This window comes from Rhinoderma darwinii, chromosome 13 (genome assembly GCF_050947455.1).
Source record: "Rhinoderma darwinii isolate aRhiDar2 chromosome 13, aRhiDar2.hap1, whole genome shotgun sequence".
NCBI classification, from domain to species: Eukaryota; Metazoa; Chordata; class Amphibia; order Anura; family Rhinodermatidae; genus Rhinoderma; species Rhinoderma darwinii.
This window is the reverse complement of record NC_134699.1, coordinates 38,314,413-38,336,103: the sequence shown is the minus strand read 5'-3', so window position 1 is coordinate 38,336,103 and position 21,691 is coordinate 38,314,413. Positions and strand designations below refer to the sequence as shown.

At 42.8% G+C, this 21,691-nt stretch overlaps 1 protein-coding gene across 1 annotated transcript in view; it reads left to right on the top strand.

Annotated features, from left to right (window-relative positions):
• Positions 1-4,968: 4,968 nt before the first annotated feature.
• Positions 4,969-21,691, top strand: part of PPP1R16B (protein phosphatase 1 regulatory subunit 16B) — a 65,233-nt gene continuing 48,510 nt past the window's right edge. Inside the window, exons 1-2 of the mRNA XM_075845444.1 lie at positions 4,969-5,158; positions 14,378-14,695. Coding sequence (XP_075701559.1) covers positions 14,440-14,695 — 256 coding nt within the window. The 5' untranslated portion in view covers positions 4,969-5,158; positions 14,378-14,439. The remainder of the gene's footprint in view (positions 5,159-14,377; positions 14,696-21,691) is intronic.

Sequence of the window (21,691 nt, the reverse complement as noted above, 5' to 3'; positions counted from 1 at the left end):
AGAAATCCCTCACTTTAATGTCTCGAAAATAATGTTAAGAGATATATTCCATTCCTCACATTTAAGTAATGCAAACAAAACAAATTGCAGGCCGGTCCACAGCAGTGCTGATCCAACTTGTGTTTTTACAGCTGTTGCGAGACTACAACTCCTAGCATGCTGGCAAAGCCGCAGCTGGTGACCCACAAATTCTAGTCTATGGGCATATAGACATATTAAAAACACTGTCTAAAAGAGTTTATAAAGAATCAGAAACGGAAGCAGACTGGCTGTGAAACTATTTTATCTAAATACAGGAAGAAGATAAAGGCTTGCTGATCAAGTTCTATTTGTAGCCAAATGATCAAAAGGCTGAGAAAATTGCAAAAAGAAAAATTGCCCTCAAAACGACAAATGAAAGCAGTAGTTCTAAGGCTCCATTGTAGACACCGGGTCCTAGAGGATGAACTAATAATACATTCTCATGGAGGAGATTGGGGATCATGCGTGAAACCTTCTTTTCCAGTACCTGGAGGTACCAAAGTTAAAATCAATCTCCCACTTCCAGATATTCTTTTCTACCTTTTTAAAGAGTAGTAGGAGCTTAGAAGGGACTGCTTTTTCCTCATAAACAATATTGATCTCGTCCATGGGCTATGTCTGGTATTGCAGCTGAGCCCCATGAACTTGAATTAGGTTGAGCTGTAATACCAGACACCACCCATTAACAAACGTGGAGCTGTTTCTAAAAAGAAACATACTTAAAAAAAAAAAAAAAATAATAGAAAAATATATATAGATATAGAAGCAGCATTATGGGTATGTTTCCATTCTCTTTATGCAGATCTGTTTAGGCCTTTTTTATGTCACAGATGATTATACTTTTTTGTAAATTTACATGCTACATTTGCATTTCTATATGCGGGTTTACTCTTTATCTAAGGTCTCCTATGGCCTTGCAGATACACACATACTTGCTCTGTCTCGATTTGCTGTGTATTCCATGCCCCTGTTGCATTACTGCTTATACATGCTCTCTACATAGAAAGACGTCTTTTTCATGCTTTGCATGTCTCCTCTTTTAATTGTTTGTATACATTTCAAATAAATAATTTTTTTTATTTTTACATGCTTTATGTGTTAATTGTACCTCGTGTTTGTAGGGCATATATCTTCTCTAAACTAGACTTGCGTGGGGCCTACAACTTGATGCGAATCCATCAGGGTGACGAGTGGAAAACGGCATTTAACACTCAAGACGGGCACTATGAATACCTGACGATGCCCTTCGGCCTGTGTAACGCTCACGTGGTCTTCCAAGAATTTGCGATGACATTTTGATCTTCTCCCCAGGTCCGATAACACATCTGAGGCATGTCCGTCAGGTTCTGTTGCGACTAAGAGAGAATCGCCTGTATGCCAAGTTGGAGAAGTGCATTTTTGAAAAAAATTCCCTGCCCTTCCTGGGCTACATCATCTCGGACCAGGGCCTCAAGATGGATCCTGAGAAAATCAAGTCCGACCTGGAATTGCCACGTCCTCAGGGTCTGCGGTCCATACAGCGTTTTCTGGGATTCGCTAACTTCTACCGCCAGTTTGTCCCAAATTTCTCATCACTGACGGCTCACATCTCCACCCTTACCAAGGAAGATATGTACGCCAAAGTGTGGACTCCAGAGGGAAAATCAGCGTTTAAAAGCCTAAAGAATGCCTTAATTTCAGTCTCGATCCTCCATCATCCTGATGTGTCTTTACAGTTCTCGTTGGAGGTGGACGCTTCCTCTGTTGGTGCTGGTGCACTTATGTTCCAGAGAAGCTTTAAAGGAAAGATAGTAGTGTGTGGCTATTATTCTAGACTTTTCTCTCCTGCAGAGTGCAATTACTCTATTGGGGATAGGGAGTTACTGGCCATCAAGTTGGCACTAGAGGAGTGGAGACATTTTCTAGAGGGTGCTGCTCACCCGATCTTGATATACACCGACCTCAAGTACCTCCCCTATCTCCAGTTGGCTCAATGGCTAAACCCCGTCAAGCCAGGTGGTCGCTGTTCTTCACCTGTTTCAAGTTTGTGCTCCACTACCGTCCCAAAATGTGCCAAAAATGTGAGGGCCGATGCCCTGTCCAGATCATTTGAAACAGAGGGCACTGTGGAGGCCCCTCAATGTATCATAGACCCATCCTGCATTGTTTCTGCTAATCCTCTGCAAGTTCGAGACATCCCTCCGGGAAGGACTTTTGTTTGGTTGGTATACAGGAGAAGAATTCTTCACTGGGGACACAGCTCCAAACTGGCGGGACACGCGGGTGTTCGTAAGACTCGAGATCTGGTTGCTCGTCATTTCTGCTGGCCCACGCTGCCCAAAGATATTGTGGACTTTGTCTCTTCCTGCACTGTCTGTGCATATAACAAGGTTGCTCACTCAAAGCCTGCCGGCCTACTCCAACCTCTGCCTGTGCCCAACGCTCCCTGACAGTATATTGCGAAGGACTTTGTCACTGATCTTCCTCTCTCAGCAGGATGCAATACTGTCTGTCTGGGTGGTGGTGGACCGGTTCTCGAAGATGGTACCCTTTATCCCACTGACCGGCCTACCTTCTGCTCCTCGACTGGCAAATCTCTTCATCCAGCACATCTTCCGCTTGCATGGCTTGCCCCGACATATTGTGTCTGATCATGGGGTTCATTTCACTTCAAGATTCTGGAGAGCCCTCTGTAAACTCCTGGATGTGAAATTGGACTTTTCCTCAGTCTACCACCCCCAGTCCAATGGTCAAGTCGAGAGGATTAACCAGATCATGGAGTATTATTTTGTTCACTTCATTTCCATGCAGCATGATGACTGGGTACAGCTTCTTCCATGGGCCGAGTTCTCATATAACAACCACACAAGTGAGTCCACTACTTCCACACCGTTCTACATTGTTTACGGTCAACATCCGCGAATCCCTCTTCCTGTTTTGGCTACATCTCAGGTACCCACTCTGCATTTGGGGACTTTCTACAAATCTGGCAGCAGACCCGGTCCTCTATTATGCTGGCAGTTGAGAGCATGAAGCAAAAAGTGGATACAAGAAGAAGAGTGCCGCCTCAGTCTCTTCCTGGTACCAAAGTCTGGCTGTCCTCAAGGAATATCCGTCTGAAGTTGCCTTCGTACAAATTTGCTCCTAGGTTCCTCGGACCTTTAGAGATCCTGCAACAAATTAACCCCGTCTCCGATAAGCTTCTGCTGCCTCCTACTCTCAAAATCCCCAACTCCTTTCATGTGTCCCTCCTGAAGCCTGTGGTTCTGAACTGCTAAAGTAAGACTCCTAGTCCTGCAGTTGCTCCCAGCGGTTCTTCCGATGTGTTTGAAGTAAAGGAGATCCTGGACTACAAGAGAGTAGGAGGAAGGACATTTTATTTAGTGGATTGGAAGGGTTTGGTCCAAAGGAGAGGTCCTGGGAGCCAGAAGAGAACCTCAATGCCCCTACCCTCATTAAGAAATTCCTCTCTCGCTCTGATCCCAAGAAGAGGGGGCGGGAGAGGGAACTGTAACTTCCATGGCCGCGGATCGTCTTTCCTATTCACCCCTCAATGGCCGCGGCCATGGACTTGCGAGTGCTGTCCAGCATCTCCTTTTTAGGAGATGCCAGCACTCACTTCCGCTCCGCAATGTCCCGTAGTGTGCCCAGGCATGCTCGTGCCCGGCCTTAAGGGGCCAGTGCGCGCACATGTAAAATATAATTAACTAGCCCTAATCACTATGGACTATAAAAAGGGCCCTGCCCTTTCACTCCTTGCCTGAGCGTTGTTTGTATTCCTAAGTTAGTCTTGCAAATGGCCCCTTGGTCGTATCCTGTTCCCAGTGTCCCTGTGCCCTCTCTAGTGTTGGAGTCGTGTTGTGTCGTCTGCTATGACTGCTGTCTTCCACCACGTCTGCTGTCATCTGTTATGCCTGGTACCTCCTGCCACGTTTTGCATCACCTGTCGTCAAAGTACCATCTGTGCCTAAGCCTCCGCTACTGCCTGGACTATTGTAGGTACCCTTGTGCTTGGACTTTGTATAGATTTGGTATATATATATAATGTGTGTGTGTGTGTGTGTGTGTGTGTGTGTGTGTGCATTTTTAATATTCACACCTGCTGCATTTGCAAATTTTAAAATTACTATAGGGTAAAATTGGCACTAGAGATGGGATCCATTGATTGGCCAGCTGCTACTCTGCTATGGCGGTACGGCCTAGTGGGTCCACATACCCACAGTTTGTGAAACAATTGTATTGAACTGTTATTTGACCAATGTATGGCACTGTTATGTGGGCACCATCCTGTATGACGCCGACAGTTAAAGGGGTTGTCCACTACCGGACAACTGATGACCTATACGCCGGATAGGTCATCAGTATATCATCGGTGCGTGTCCAACACACAAACCCTGCACCGATCAGCTGCTCCAGTGGCCTGCGGGCACCAGATGTTATGGCACATTATGCAATGTACGGAACCGGAAGCAGTTGGCTTCGTATATTCTATACATCCTCTTTAAGCACTATATGATATCCTACACTGCATGACAGTTCACCATATGGATAGGGGGCAGGTGCACCAATATAAGGTACCACATAGGACACTATCCAACATAAGGCTGCCCTGATGAACAGAGTTTTAATGGTAAAAAAAACCTGACCCATTATTGCATATACAGAACCTAATAGCGCAAAACGGTTCGCTAAATAAATTAATCCAGACCAAATGTAAAAGATAAAAAATGATGCAAGATTGAACATGGAAATGAATGGGAGCCTTTGAAATATGTATTTAAATAATGTAATGTAAAATGCTACTGTAAACCTATATAGAGGGAAGTCGCAGGGTGCAACGCACGGTAGACGACATGCAGTCAGTGGTGTATGGTAGATGGAGCAGCACTAGGTTGTGCTGTAGGTGGAGTTGTATAATGAGAAGTCTCTGCACTCTCCCCCTCCTCTCTGGGTTGTGAGGCTGCAGCAGACGCCTCCTCTCTTTACCCTGCAGAGCTAGTAGCACTGTGTACTGTGTCTATACTGCTCGGTGCGGTGCTGTCTGCATTAGTCCCTCTATGCTGTCACTTAAATCCTTATTTGCATTGGTCCCCGAGTGCTGTGTGCTGTGCTGAATGCTTCCCGAGCCTTGACTACTGCTCCCAGACTGCTTATACAGGTATGTATGGATATGAATGCGCTGCTCACAGTATCTCAAGAAGATCTGTACCAGTATGTCTATGTATATTAGATTTCCATAGTCTAAATGTATTTATACTAGATTTAATATGATGATTTTGTATTTTTTCATAATGCTTATATTTATATAAAACACACACATTGTATAAATCAAATCATATAGAGCTGTTCGATCATATGTTATATATTATTATAGTGGAATATTGGAAATCAGAGTGTATTAATGTATAGGTACATATAGCTCCCATCACTTTGCTGCAGGTGCTTTATTCTCAATGGACACGTTTATACCTGTACACCAATCTATCGTGAACACGTGTAGTGGTCACCCAGGATAACTTACATTATATATATATATACATATATATATATATATATATATATATATATATATATATATATATATATATATATATATATGTGTGTGTGTGTGTGCATTTTTAATATTCACATCTGCTGCATTTGCAAATTTGCAAATTACTATAGGGTAGAATTGGCACTAGAGATGGGATCCATTGATTGTCCATTTATTTATTACCTATTTAGTACCACTGTATACAGAATGTGCTCACATTGATGCTTAATGGGGCTCTCAATCCAATTTCCTTACCACTTACTATGGCTAAGGCCGGGTTGCACTGCAGTTTGTACTTGCTTTTCTGGATAACATTTTATACCGATCCCTAAGATTGGAGACATACAAGGCTCTCCTTTTGCTCTCTTTGAGGTCTGTTCTCCCTAAAAATGTAAACCACCATCGGTTTGTAAGCCGGTCTGATACTTTATTCAGATCATTCTTACCTATTACCTTCTACCTATTTTTATAGTTGTAAGCATTTTCCAAAATCCTGGGACACAGCTGTTCAGCAGGTGCATAACTGCACAGGTGCTCATCTGTCTGATGTGACACTCATGTATTTCTATTCTGCTCAATAGACTTTGCATTTTTAATGTTCTGTTTCTCAAAATATTGTGTTGAGGAAATAAGTTATGGAATTTAAAGTTAAAAATGAAAATAGACAAGTCAAAAGAATCATACATGGTACATTTACAGGGATAAATACTTCTGAGAACATAGTACTGTCCATGAACAATATGTAAGATAGAACGAAGCAGTTCCTGCAAGATCATTGTTGGTTCTACAAAAGTGTTAGCTAGCCATACACATAAGATAAAAGCTGGATAGGGGAGGGTGGCTACAATACACATAAAGCCGGCCATACACATGAGACAATGTGGCCAATCAAACATCTGTGGGATCCTTGGGGCTGGCATAAAGTAGCAAATGATTGGCCTAAATGCAGCCAGTCATGCCATACATGTGTAGTTTCGGCTGACCACAGCCAAAATATTCCTATTTGGCCAATTTACATTTTCGGCCGACTCACCACCTTCCGACATCAAATCACTGAAAAAGGCCATGCTAACAGCATCAGGGGAAGGTTAAAACACCAGTTCCCAGCAGGATGCAGACACACCACAATGTTATATGAGGGAGGTAGCATAGGTCCAAATACTGATGAACATCCACTCACACACCTATCATCCATGAGGGGGTGACTGTTTAGTATTGTAATCTCACACAGATAACACTTGGTCATATGGTAACATGTAGTGCACCCTTCTGACTGGCAACCTATTAATCATGCCCATACTATTAGATTAGATGGGCTGCCCGCTCTTGACAGCAGTTGTTGAAGGAAAGAGGGTTTGGTCACTTTGGTTTTCAACGTGCCTGAGTCTCTGTTCCCGCAGGAGATAAACAACTGCCAGAAGAGGCTGTTAGTGGCTTATTCCCCTGTCCCCATTGTTACCGTCGCCTCTTTAGACAGCTGATCGGTGGGGATGGTGGGAATAGGACCCCCACCTATATGATATTGAACCCCTTTAAAAATGTTAAAAAGTGGGTTATAACAATGGCCACTTGGTCATATGAGCTCTTCATTAAAACTGTTTAATAGTCAGAACTATAAATTAATAGGAGAATTTTTTCCTAATTTGATCTGTTGGTTTCGATGTCCTGTCTTCTATTTAGGTCTACATGCTGGCCTTTTCTCATGGAAGAGGTATTTTCCAATGTCCAGACTAAGGCTATGTTCACACGGAGTATTTTGCAGGAGGAATATCTGCCTCAAAATTCCGTTTGGAAGTTTGAGGCAGATTTTCCTCTCCCTCCACGCCGATTTTCGCGCCGTTTTTCGCCCGCGGCCATTGAGCGCCGCGGGCATAAAATACTGCGAAGTACGCTTTCTCTACCTCCCATTGAAGTCAATGGGAGGTCAGAGGCGTAAACGCCCGAAGATCAGGCATGTCGCTTCTTTTTCCCGCGAGGCAGTTTTCCTACTCGCGGGAAAAAGACGCCGACGCCTCCCATTGAAATCAATGGGAGGCATTTTAGGGCCGTTTTTGCCGAGTTTTGCGACGCGGTTACCGGCAAAATACTCCGTGTGAACATAGCCTAAGCTTTGGTCTGGTCACCTGTGCCTGAAGTTAGACTGGAGTCAGTTTTCCTTATAATATTTGGTCTGACGGCGATTTGTTTTTCTTGGATAGTTTAATCTTTCGCTCCCTCATGGTCATCTGAAGGGTCACCAGAGAGTAAGGGCCCTTTTACACTGGACAATTATTGGGCAAACGGGTGTTTACAGAATGCTCTTTCCCGATAATTGCCCTGCGTTTGCTCATTCATCGGCTGATTAGCTGATTAGTATAGTTTTAAATGCCCAAAATATTATCGTTGTCGGCAGCACATCTTCCTGTGTAAACAGGGAGACGTGCTGCCGATATGATAGAAATGTATGGGGATGAGCAATCGGAGTAACGACCGCTCGTCCCTATACTAGCCCCTATACTAGCTCCTTGTGAATAGAGCAAACAAGCGCCGATCAACACGCTGTCTCGTTGATCGGCACTAGTTTACACGGCCCACATCGGGCCGTGTAATACTACCCTTAGTCTGGTATATTTGCTAGTAGTTAGGCTTTCTTGATCTGGGGCAAAGATTCCGTTTACTGCCCCTACCCTGTATCTAAATACCCTGGGCAAGACAGAGTGTCTTGTGGGTGCCCTCCCTATGCCTCATTTCCCCCCCTAGCTACGCCCCTGCACTAACCAAAATCTTCTAAAATGGCAAATTTGGAGGCTGCAGATTAAGTCAGGTAGGAGGTAGAATGTGAAAGGGTGGTAGCTCACCACTTCAGGCTTAGTGAATCAGCAACAATGAAAAAGATATCAATGCAGATTCTATGAAAACAAGGACATAGCTAGTACTCCCGCACACACCGCCTACTCGACTGAATGCTTGAGTAGGTGGAAGCAGCTGGCAGTCTTACCTGATCTGTCATTTTATTTAGTGGGTGCAAGTTTTTAAAGAGGCTCTGTCACCAGATTTTGCAACCCCTATCTGCTATTGCAGCAGATCGGCGCTGCAATGGAGATAAGAGTAACGTTTTTATTTTTAAAAAACGAGCATTTTTGGCCAAGTTATGACCATTTTTGTATTTATGCAAATGAGGCTTGCAAAAGTACAACTGGGCGTGTTTACAGTAAAAGTCCAAGTGGGCGTGTATTATGTGCGTACATCGGGCGTTTTTACTTCTTTTACTAGCTGGGCGTTCTGACGAGAAGTATCATCCACTTCTCTTCAGAACGCACAGCTTCTGGCAGTGCATACACACAGCGTGTTCTCGAGAGATCACGCTGTGACGTCACTCACTTCCTGCCCCAGGTCCTGCATCGTGTCGGCCACATCGGCACCAGAGGCTACAGTTGATTCTGCAGCAGCATCGGCGTTTGCAGGTAAGTAGCTACATCGACTTACCTGCAAACGCCGATGCTGCTGCAGAATCAACTGAAGCCTCTGGTGCCGATGTGTCCTCGCTCGTCCGACACGATGCAGGACCTGGGGCAGGAAGTGAGTGACGTCACAGCGTGATCTCTCGAGAACACGCTGTGTGTCTGCACTGCCAGAAGCTGTGCGTTCTGAAGAGAAGTGGATGATACTTCTATACACAACGCCCAGCTAGTAAAAGAAGTAAAAACGCCCCGATGTACACACATAATACACGCCCAGTTGGACTTTTACTTTAAACACGCCCAGTTGGACTTTTGCAAGCCTCATTTCCATAAATACAAAAATGGTCATAACTTGGCCAAAAATGCTCGTTTTTTAAAAATAAAAACGTTACTCTTATCTACATTGCAGCGCCTATCTGCTGCAATAGCAGATAGGGGTTGCAAAATCTGGTGACAGAGCCTCGTTAAGATAATTTATTTTTTATCAGATATCACTAGTTGACAATTAAAGGGGTTTTCCCACGAGGGACATTTATGACATATCCACAGGACATGTCATAAATGTCAATAGATTGGGTCCCACCTCTGGTACCCGCACCTATCTCTAGAACGGGGCCCCCCTAAACCCCGTTCTATCTTTGTCTGCTATCACTGACTCCCGGCCACTTCCCGACTTTATGGTCGGGAGTTCCGAAAACAGCAAAGCTACGCTTTTTCCGTAACTCCCATAGTAGTGAATAGCTGTTACAGAAGCAGCGTAGCATGAGAGCTACACTGTTTCCGTAACTACCATTCAGTTCTATGGGGCTTACGGAAACAGCATAGCTCAGCTAGTTACGCTGTTTTCACCTTCATGGTCGGAAATCAGCCGACACACAAAGAGGTAGAACGGGGTTTAGGGGCCCCGTTCTAGAGATAGGTGCTGGTTCCAGAGGTGGGACCTGCATCTATCTGACATTTATGACATATCCTTTATCATTTTATTTATTTTTTCTTCTCTGGATTGCAGTCTCTTAAAGGCATTGCTTTCCTTGTAATTTACAATTTGGGACAGGCTAAAAGATACATTTGGCCTCTTTTCTTCTCATGCACCACTAGCATTCTTTTTTGTTCATCTGGATTTTAGCCCAGGTAACCAGAAAATTAAAGGAACACACCATGCAAAACTGATACTCTCCGTTACGCCCGAGTGAGGCGGTGCATGACACAGAGATTCAAAGAACACCAAACCTTTACTTTTTAATTTATGGTGTGCTGGTAATCTTAGAAAATCCCTTGTAGATCTTGCCCCACACCCCCCACCAAAACTAATCTTTCTTTTTTTTTCATCTTTGTCTTCTCACTCTCTCTTCTACTTCTTTCTCTTTCACTTCCCTGTATATTTTTTCTTACCTTTCTTGGTTAGACACCTGTGCTCCATCTCCATTCACTGGTATTCCTTGGTGTTCACATTTGTTAAATTGTGTAAGACATTTCTGTGAATGTTTATTGCAACAGTTGCTCCTACTCCTTTGCAGGTTTTTGTTTTTATGTAACTATTCCATCGTTAAACATTCACATTTTTGTCAACCAATTTCCTTATTGTTCTTCTACAAAAATTTAATTTGTACTTAAAGGGGCCGCCGCATCCAGTCGAGGAATGAATGGAGAAGCTCTCTTCATTTATTTCTATGGGAGTTACAGAAACAACCGATCCCACAAGTACACGGCCTCCTCTCCATTCATCCTCCGCCTGAATGCGTCATCTAGACATGGAATCCACATCTATTAGACATTTATGGCATACCCTGTGGTTTTAAGTAAATAAGGTGTAATGATTGTAGAATGAAAAGTTCTGCAACTTTCCAATAAACATTTTGTTTTAATACCTCACTATTTAAATTTTAAAGATCTGTGCTTGCTGTGAGTAGATGGGAACATTCTTGTTTACATTTAAAAGCCCCAAAAAACAGGTACAGACCTCATCCGTCTCACAGCTGAGAGTTTGCTACTGGTGTATCCAGTTCAGACAATCCTATGTGAGTTAAACAATCTGGACACCAGGCGGACTAATTTTACTTATTCCTAGAAGGAAAGAGCAGAAGCACTTGAAAGGGCGCTGTTCGGCTCCCATCATCATTTTTGGGCTCCTTTTGTAAAGCCGTCTACAGCTTTAGAAAGTCTATAGCCTGTACACAACTGCCCCCTGCTAAGCAAGGCGTAAATTGCAGACGGGAGCCAACACAGCCAGCGCTTTTGCTCCTTCCTTCTACTGATTGGTCAGGCTATCACGTGTCCATTTATTTAATGGAGAGGTACCTTTTATTTTAATTAAATATTGAAATAAATGACAATTGATATAAATGAAAAATATGTATTGTCTAAAATGAACAAGACATTTTTGTATTTGCATGTGAGTCTTACCCACTTACCAAACCTCGCCATGTTTGTGGTTGTGTCTGATGTTTTTGTTTTTTTCATGTCTGTTGCGCGAGGTGTTAGACATAAGCCTTTAACTAGTGCTCAATAGGTTCAAACCTCAACGGAGAGCGTCTGGCATTCCACACTCTGTATTTATATAGGCTCCTTTTCATGTAATACTGCTCATACCCACAGTGGCATACAGTACTTGCCCCCCAGGACGGAAGGGTCTGGTATTTGTTCCCTACTCTGTGCCCCTTTTATCATCCTTGGGCCAATTCCCAACCCCTTGTTTGCACATAATGCAAAAGGGAGTCTACACAGGTTTTCACCACTCAATAGAAAAGGGATGGGACCAACCAGGGCTTGGCCCCTCTTTCCAAGGGCCCCTTTGCAGCTTCATTTGCTGCCTCTATGGTATGTCAGCCCTTAGCACTGAGATTTTCACCTAGTCCAAGCAACAATTCAATATTTCCTAGTAAGGTTGTCCAATCAAAATGTGAATGTATCTAAAGAAGAAGGGGAACATTCCTTAAGGAAATCTTTGGGAAGGTTACCCTTTCCCTTTGTACTAGGATTCAATCCCATTTTTGGGGAATTTTGACGTATAAGAGAGCAGATCTCCTGAACGCAATGCGAAGGCAACCTGAGATGTCTAGATGGATAGTTAGTTCCCTATTTGTTTTTCAAACATAGATCAATGTATACATGCAAATATATGATTTTAAAATCTATAATCCCCACAGTAATATTATTGCATTGGCTGCTTATCATTTACAGGATACAAGTTAAACAGTAACTATATCCTATAGAAAAAAATGAACACCAATGCATCAATAGTTTTTTCTCAATTGTAAAGAAATCTTTAATTGGTATAAATGCCAAGTATATCGTAACTAATGATGCTAAGAATTGATCATAACAACTATGTTATCTGTACTTATATGACTAGACTATAGAGATAAGCTATGTGAAGAAGTGGCATTCCGTAGCGGTCTCCAGTATTTCTAAATTATGCAGGTCACAGGACTGTCACCAGAATGCCCAGTAGAGAAGGCTTTGCTTTCAGACCAATAAACATCCCAGATCCATCTTTATTCGAGAAGGAACCAATATTGACCATTTTATTGCTAGTGACACTTGATAAATAGCTCCCTCTACGATTGCTTTTTCAGTTCTTTTTTTCTATATCACTGGGAGTTTGTTAATTTTCCTCCTTTAAGATGTGTATTTAGACTGCGAAGATTTTGGCAGCTGTTCAAGACACCTGGATTTGTAGGTAGTAAATTGCAGACAAGAAAAGGAATGCTTTTACTATAATTTATAGAACAATATGTCTTCAATGGTGGATACAGACCCGCCGGTCTATTCTTTATATCATCCTATTCCATTATATGTGCATTTTCCATTGTGTTATAATGGTTCATATTCTGCGCTGATCTGTGTGTCACTGCAGGAAGTCACAGCATGGCCCAGTCTGTATCTGTCTTTCCTGCTTTGGTTTCAATTGACGCCTCCGTCTCGGTTACTATACAGGATGTGTCACAGAGCTGAATGATCTGAGATTAAACCCCTTGCTATAAATTAGGTCATGTTGCTTTTACTGTGTTATATCAGTACTATTAAATGGGACACGGACACCCAGTGTCTGACTGGGGGATATCGGGCCCACTCATTGGGCCCACTCCATGTGATTATTCTGATAGCCTAACCATGAGCTATATGAGCTGCCCACACAGGTTTTATCATCAGTAATGGCTCAGTAAAGAAAACCATAATCCCCAGCAACAACTGAATTGCTAGTTGGTTTTCTTCTTCTGGACTACATGGTCCCTATTGCTGCAGAACCTGAGCCCCAAACCAGGATCCTCGAACCCAAGAGGGCCAGTCCAACATTGCTTTCACCGGTTGCAGTATGTATTAATTGTATAGATCCTTACGTTTAGTCATGGCTACCTAGTACTATATCAACATTCTCACTCAACTGTTCCAAGAGTAGTGTCTCATTTCATGACTTGTGTTACACGGGCCATACATGTTACAATCTGTTCGGCTGTTTTTTTTTTGTCTGTTCAGCTGCATCAATTCTGATGGATAGATTAGTCATTTATTTAGTCTCCAACTTGAGATTTGTGGGTGACCGGTGCCCATACTGGACATATCATGGTAAATACAATGGAAACTTATTTGAGAGACACCTTAAGGAACCACTGTGTCCTGCAAAAGGCTTTTATTTCCTTTGCAGCTGAACAGCATCCAAGTACACAAACCTCTTGGGGGACAGTCTATATGTATAATGTGAAGAGATGCTAAAAGGGATTGTTGGTTCCGATTATTGGACATGTTACCAGTTTGCTCTTTATGAAATAAGCATATGGCAGTGTACAGGTCATAAGGGTCATTGGAGGCCCATAAACATCCCCCGCTCGGTGTACAATGCAGATTATTTGCCATGCAATTGGCATTATGCCCCACACGACAAGTGGGAATGGGACTTCTCAGCCTCAGTTACTTTTGTACAAAGTTATTTCCATGGTGTGGATATTTTTAGGGCATTGGTGGCTCCAAAAGGAAAATAAATAATTAAAAACATATTGTGTAACTTCATTTTAGATCTTGTACTCTGTACATTGTTAGTCCTAGAGAGAGACTCTTTTGCTTACTTTGGATACTGGCTGTGTTTTAAAATATAATTTTTAATTAAATCTTCTGTTTAGACAATAATAGGTTGTCTCTCCAATGGTATTTTATATTTGCCTAGAAATGCTGTAAAGCAAGTACATGCTGTTGTAATATTAGGTCAGTATAAAGAGAGGGACTCTCCCAAGGAACATATAAAAATGATAAATAATGAATGATAATAAATGAAAATTAAAGCAATAGTGTCCCTTTAAGCCTTTTAGATAGTTTTTTTTTGCTTTAGGCATTTGAGTGTTTTCACTAGACACAAGACAATGCAGGCGTCTCAATGTCAGAGTTCTAAATACTTTTCTTTATTTAACAGATATGTCAGTGTATCTACATCCTGTTGTGAGAGAGCAGCTTATGCTTCCCTGACAGTGAGATATGGCCACGAAGCCAATGGACCTATTGGCAGAACTTCAGCTCTTGGAGAAAGCATCTACCTTAGAAAGACTACGTGCAGCAAAGAAACGAAGGGAGCAACAACTGAAGAGGTGGGCCCAGAATGAAAGGGAAGAAGAAAGCAGGAGACGGCGCCAGCAGAAAGCTCGAAGGAAGACCCCCACCAGGAGCAAAAGAGTGTCTTTTCCCTACCGTGTCACTCTACATGAGGCTTGTCTGAGGAATGACCCAGAAGAAGGTAAGTACAAGTCAGGGAGGATAGATGGAAACATATAGAACATCGTACATGAATATATGGCAGACAGGCAGTGATTGGCAGCAATTTGCGCTTTTACCGATAATCTGTCTCTATGGTAACAAAATTATTGTTTACGACTATCTAAAAATCTAGTTTGCAGAACAACAATCTGCTAAGAATTTCCCATGTAGAAAAGTAACTGTAGATGTATATTGTTAAAGAACAAACATTCTGCTACTGATTAATACAGATTGGATTGTTCATCGAAATGGCGCTATACCTTTGCGTCTATGACTGGATTAAGGAATTTGTGACATGCTGTGGATATAGTGTTTTTGGACTTTGCAAAGGCAATTGACACTGTCCCTCATAGACGTCTAATGGGTAAATTAAGGACTATAGGTGTAGAAAGTATAGTTTGTAATTGGATTGAAAATTGGCTCAAGGACCGTATCCAGAGAGTTGTGGTAAATGATTCCTACTCTGAATGGTCACCAGTTATAAGTTTCTATTTTTGCAGATGACACCAAGCTATGTAATATAGTTCAGTATATGGAAGATGTTTATAAATTACAAGTCGATTTGGACACACTAAGTGCTTGGGCATCCACTTGGTAAATGAGGTTTAATGTAGATAAATGTAAAGTTATGCATCTGGGTACCAACAATCTGCGTGCATCATATGTCCTAGGGGGAGCTACACTGGGGGAGTCACTTGTTGAGAAGGATCTGAGTGTACTTGTAGATCATAAACTAAATAACAGCATGCAATGTCAATCAGCTGCTTCAAAGGCCAGCAAGATATTGTCGTGTATTAAAAGAAGACTCGCGGGACAGGGATATAATATAACCACTTTACAAAGCATTAGTGAGGCCTTATTTAGAATATGCAGTTCAGTTCTGGGCTCCAGTTCATAGAAAGGATGCCCTGGAGTTGGAAAAAATACAATGAAGAGCAACAAAGCTAATAAGGGGCATCGAGAATCTAAGTTATGAGGAAAGATTAAAAGAATTAAACCTATTTAGCCTTGAAAAGAGACGACTAAGGGGGGACATGATTAACTTATATAAATATATTAATGACACATATAAAAAATATGGTGAAATCCTGTTCCATGTAAAACCGCCTCAAAAAACAAGAGGACATTCCCTCCGTCTGGAGAAAAAAAGGTTCAACCTGCAGAGACGACAAGCCTTCTTTACTGTGAGAACTGTGAATCTATGGAATAGTCACCGCAGGAGCGGTCACAGTATCTACAGTAGATGGCTTTAAAAACGGCTTAGATAATTTCCTAGAACGAAAAAATATCAACTCCTATGTAGGGCTGGGCAATTAATTGAAAAATAACCGGTTATTACATGCAGCCCAGTCTCTGCCGTCAGTAACTGCATGCTATCCAATTAGAATCTCTGATATATGATTAACATATCAGCGATTGTGATTGGATTGCATACCGTTAATGATGTTTGGGATAGCCAAAGGCAGAGCAGGCTCAATGTGACGGCATCGACGCTACTCCTCCAGCACGCCAAAGGTATGCCTGCCTGGAGTGCAGGGATTATCAGATACAGCACATTCAGGCTGGCTGCTGAGCCACAAGCAGACCCACCAAATCAGCTGGTGGGCCCCTCCTGAGCCAAGAGTGGCACCCCACACGAGCAGCGCACGGCACAGTGCCGTCGCTGCACTATTTACAGATAGTCCACTTTGTTTCGATCAGTCGCCGCTGCTCACCCCTCCGGACAATCCCCATACTTTTTGCTTTGTTCCGTCAGCTTCCTCTCTGCTACCGTCGGCGCTCACCCCCCCCCCCCCCCCGGATGGTCCCCATGCGGTGAGCGGCGACCGTATCAGAGAGGAGGCTGCCGGAACAAAGGAGAAAGTATGGGGAGTGTCCAGGGGGGGGGGGTGAGCGGCGACTGCAGCAGAGAGGCAGCTGACATTGCGCACCGAGCACGGCCTGACCACTTCTGGCGGCATACAGTATGTGAAACAGGCCTGTGATTCATCTCTTATAAATTGCTACTCTTCAAGGTTTGCGTAATTTTCTTGATGCTGAAAAGAAGCTGGGTAGAAGGACCTCGAAGATTAAGAACACACTAGTCTGGAAGAATCTGACTTTGAGATGCCTCAGCCAAGTGTTAGTGGAATGGTATACTACTGTATATAATTTATACCCCTTGAGCCTGCCTGCTGTATAATATATATGCTGTATGTATACCCCCTGGCTCTAAACCTTCTGTATACTAGTAGTATACAGCAGGCTCAGGGGATAAATATTAATTCAATGGCGTAGCATGCAAATAGGGGGATTGGCATGTAAAAAGGGGTGTGGCTTAAATAATTGTTCAATGATCGTAATCGAGGTTACATGTTCAATTAATCGTGATTTTTATTTCGGTCATAATTGCCCAGCCCTACTCCTATGTCAATGTGTAGAATTCTTGTTTCATCTCTTCCCTTTCTCCCATCCCTTGGTTGAGCTTGATGGACATATGTATTTTTTTAACCGTTCTAACTATGTAACTATGGAGGTATATAGGAATCAATGAATGGTGTGTGCTAATGTAGAGACATTTATAGAGTTATGTTTGAATTACAGATATAAGTTGCATATAAATCTGTAATATCAAAACTACAGTTGATGTATTTATGGATCTGTATTGAGATAAGACGAAAATATGTGAAAGCAACTATGTTAAACTGATACACTGTGTCATGCCTAGTGAAGTTCCTGAGGGGGTGGTGCATGACACCTCTCTTTGGTGTTATTTGAGTCCATGTGTCACGCACCACCCCCTCAGGACCTACACTACACAGTGTATTAGTTTTGCCCAAAGTAATCCTTTTAACATTTTTAGTATACATAGGAACTATTGTAAGCCGAGCTCGGCAAGGCAGGGAGGTCTTAGTCGCAATGATGACAGTAGGCCCAAATTTGATGCAAATCAACAGTCCTTTTGATTAGGCTGGTGGTCTCCTACAACTGGCCACAACAGGGTGCAAATATTTCTCCAGCTGAGAGGCAGAGTCTGTCTGAATATCTCACGATACATACGCAAATGTCGGCAATGGACAGATCTGCCAACTCCTATCTAATGCAGGGGTAATGTTGTCTTTGTATCCAGGCCGTTTGTCTCTCTGGTCCTTAGCAATCTCCGTTGTGTGGAGGCTCCCTGGCAACTCCTCCCTCCGAATCACTCTTACTGCTCGCCGGGACAAATCCCTGGCAACTCAACCCTCCATCAATGGACCCACTCCAGCTTCAGGGTCCCTCAATCTCATTGCCAGTGCCAACAGCACTCCCCTCCTCTCTAGGGCCATAACTCACAACGATAGGTGGGAACAGCCCCCAGTGAGAGGTACGCAAAGTCCCTATACAGGTTGCGTCCTTGCACCGCTATTGGCATAACAATGCCAGAACATGGCGTCCAGGTCATTTCTCCCAGTGCCACATTCAATAGCCACAATGAGCAACTATTACTTGAATATGAAAGCACAGCACAGAAAATAAAACATTTACAATTATATACTCCTAGCAATGGATCAAATCAATATCACATATAGAGCAACATTTCTTCTTCCAGGATCTGGACCTGTGGAAGAAAAACAGTTAAATTAACATAAAGCTTTACATTTAAAGCAACTATAGCATTCTCTTGGGGAGGGGGAGCTCCTTATCCTTACACTATTACCAAACTACTCATTTGTGTGGGAATGAGATTTACAAGTGTTTAGAAATTAGTTCTGTTAGTCATAGAATTCAGATGCTTGAAAACCATTGCAGTGTGTGGTATCGTGGGCGGATGCGCTTAGTGTTGTTAGTAATAAGCACTGAGGCTGAAAAAAAAATGCATTTAAAAATCCTGATAAATAAAGCACTTTACGTAATATGACTATAAACACGTTATCATGTGCTGTGCTGGCCACATAGTCATAGGAACAGGCACGTAAGTTGATTTTGGAATGGGGGCACAGTCTCAACTGTCATGTAAAACATTAAAGATAGCCTTACACTATAGATTCTTGTGACACGAACGAGAGTGACAGAGGTTAACTGAAGACAAATATCTGTGAAAAAGTTGATCTTGTGTGTTGGATTTTTTGGGCTGTTGTCAGGTGCAGTTGTAAAGTCGTTAATGCCCAAATGACAGATCTGCATCCCATCAATAGAAGATCGGACCAGGCCATAGATCAGGGCAGAGCTCGAAAACGGCTGTTGGAAATCACTAATGTATGGCCATCTGATCAGTAAAGAGCACTTTGGTTAAGCTAGTCTGAAGAGGGTTATAGACAAGCAATACTGGACTGTTGTGAAGACATCTCCTGACCATGACAGCGTGCTCCCTGTAGTGCTGATGGACATCTTCCTGCTTAACCTGAGTATGGAACGGTGGGTTTCAGTCTAGTTTTCTTAGAAATATCTACTTAAAACCAAGGAAATAATCTTTTCTTAGGAAGCCCTAAACCAACCAGAAGCGCCCTCCTCCGTAAAACTCAGTAATAGTCAAGCTAAGTAGGTAGTATAAGGCTGGGTTTACACTGAGTTTTGTGCAGGAGGAAAATCTGCCTCAAAATTTCATTTGGAATTTTGAGGCAGATTTTCCCCTACCTGCACGCCAATTTTCGTAGTGTTTTTCGCCTGCGGCCATTGTGTGTTGCGGGCATAAAACACAGCAAAATACGCTTTCTCTGCCTCCCGTTGATGGCAATGGGAGGTCAGAGGCGTAAACGCCCGAAGATTGGTCATGTCCCTTCTTTTTCCCGCGAGCCGGTTTTTCCGCTCACAAGAAAAAAACGCCTCCGCCTCCCATTGAAATCAATGGGAGGCATTTTTGGCCGTATTTTTGGCCATATTTTGGCGCATTTTGCTGCGTGGTTTCAGCGTCAAAAAACTTGTTAAAATATTTTTTTTGACCAGGTGCAAATGTCCTAAAGGAAAAAAGAATCAGTACTCACCTGTTCTTTCCCCCGGTAATCAAGCACTGACACTTCGGCGGTCCTCAGAGTGTATGTTTACATGCGGCCAGCATGTTACCACTGCAGACCATCAGAGGCCTCATTAGTTGTGTGCTGTATGCCTGGCATCACGGTGCCCTTCGCTGAGCAATAATGCCAGATATACAGAACATGACTACTGGGGACCCTGTTTGGCTGCAGTTGTCACATGTCTGCCGGATGTAAAGCAACACCGGTAGGACTGCCGAAGTGTCGGGGCTGGATTGCCAGAGGAACGAAGAGGTGAGTACCAATAATTTTTTTCTTTTAGGACATTTGAAGCTGTTTCTAAAAAAAATTAACAATTCAGATATTCCCTTTAAGGTCATATGAGACAAAAACATCAAATATCTCTAGAAATATCAGCATGTTTCATAAATAGCCACTTGTCCCTCAACTTGCCACTTCTTTGGAAGATCGCAAGGATGTGAATAGTGGATGGCATTGATGTCGAATGGTTGACTTGAGGATCCTTCACACCTTGCCACATAAACAGTGTATTTCCTAAGCCAACATAGTTGATTAGGTGGGCTCAGGGCAGTAGTACCCCATGCGATGAACTATCTGTGGGGGGAAACTAAGCTAAAATCTGCTCTTTCCAAACCAGACAACCCCTTTAAACCATTCTTTGAAAAGATCCACATCATAAAGATGTATTGATCAAGGCACACATCCATTAGGGTGTTTTTGCCCGGAATTACGTCCCAAAAATGCGGCTTGAAAGCGTTGACAAACATCTGCCCATTGAAAGCAATGGGCTGACGTTTGTCTATTCACACGAGGCGTATATTTACGCGCCGCTGTCAAATGACGGCGCGTAAATTGACGCCCACGTCAAAGAAGTGACCTGTCACTTCTTGGGGCATAATTGGAGCCGTTATTCATTGACTCCAATGAAAAGCAGCGCCAAATACGTCCGTAATGGACGCGGCATTCAAGCGCCTGCACATGCCGTTACGGCTGAAATTACGGGGATGTTTTCTCCTGAAAACATCCCCGTAATTTCAGCCGTTACGGACGCTGCCGTGTGAACATACCCTTACAAACCCAGGCGACTAAACATCCAGTGAAATGAGTCTTTCAAGTAGAGGACCCTTTACCATACTGTGCTATTGTGTTGTAACATGCTGATTCCAGAATGAGAGGGATATATAAATCAGGTTAATGGGATGCGCCAGGATAAAGGTTGATAACATGAAACCTGATATAATTGCTAAGCTCTGCTGACGTATACACCATAACGTTTGTTGATCCTGTCTAAATAAGATTTAGCATTATATTGAAATAGGATTGATTCCTGAATTAACGAGACTTTGATGGGAAGTAAAAAATAAAAACCAGGGTGTGAATTTCAAGGTCTCCGCAATACAAAGGTGACTGGGGTGGGTCAGTAAGGGTTAAAGAAGCACAAGGACACCTGACTATTTCTGTACCAATAAACCTTGTTATGCAGACTTGTTAGGAACCGGAGCAGGCGGGTTTGAGAGAGCTTAGTACCAGATCTTTGTTGAAGAGAACATAGGGGCTGGACGCTACACCTACACGAGGGAGATACAGTGTGAAGTTTATTGGATTCTCCAACTTGCTGGTTATGAAACGTGAGGGTTAAACGTCTTGTAAAAAACTTTTCTGAACTTATAAAACAGGGTATAACAGTCTACGGTCACCGTGAGGGGCACCATTAAAAATGTAATGTAAATGTTGTGTATCTAGAGTCCTAGGGTGTTTGCTGCGATTTGACCACGATGATGGGGTCTAACAACCTCCAAAAACAAGTGGCTAGTTCCAGTTGTATTACAGTATTGTATGTTGTTGCAGGACCGTTTCTATGCAGTGTGGTTTGGCTGTAGCCTTATATCTGACCAGATACTATTATGATTGATATTCTTAGGTCAGGTTTACTTAATATCTTGACCTCTGATATTTTATTATCTTTAATGATGAAAATGACTTCAACATAGTCTATACATGACTTTTCCTGTACCTTTTGAGACTTG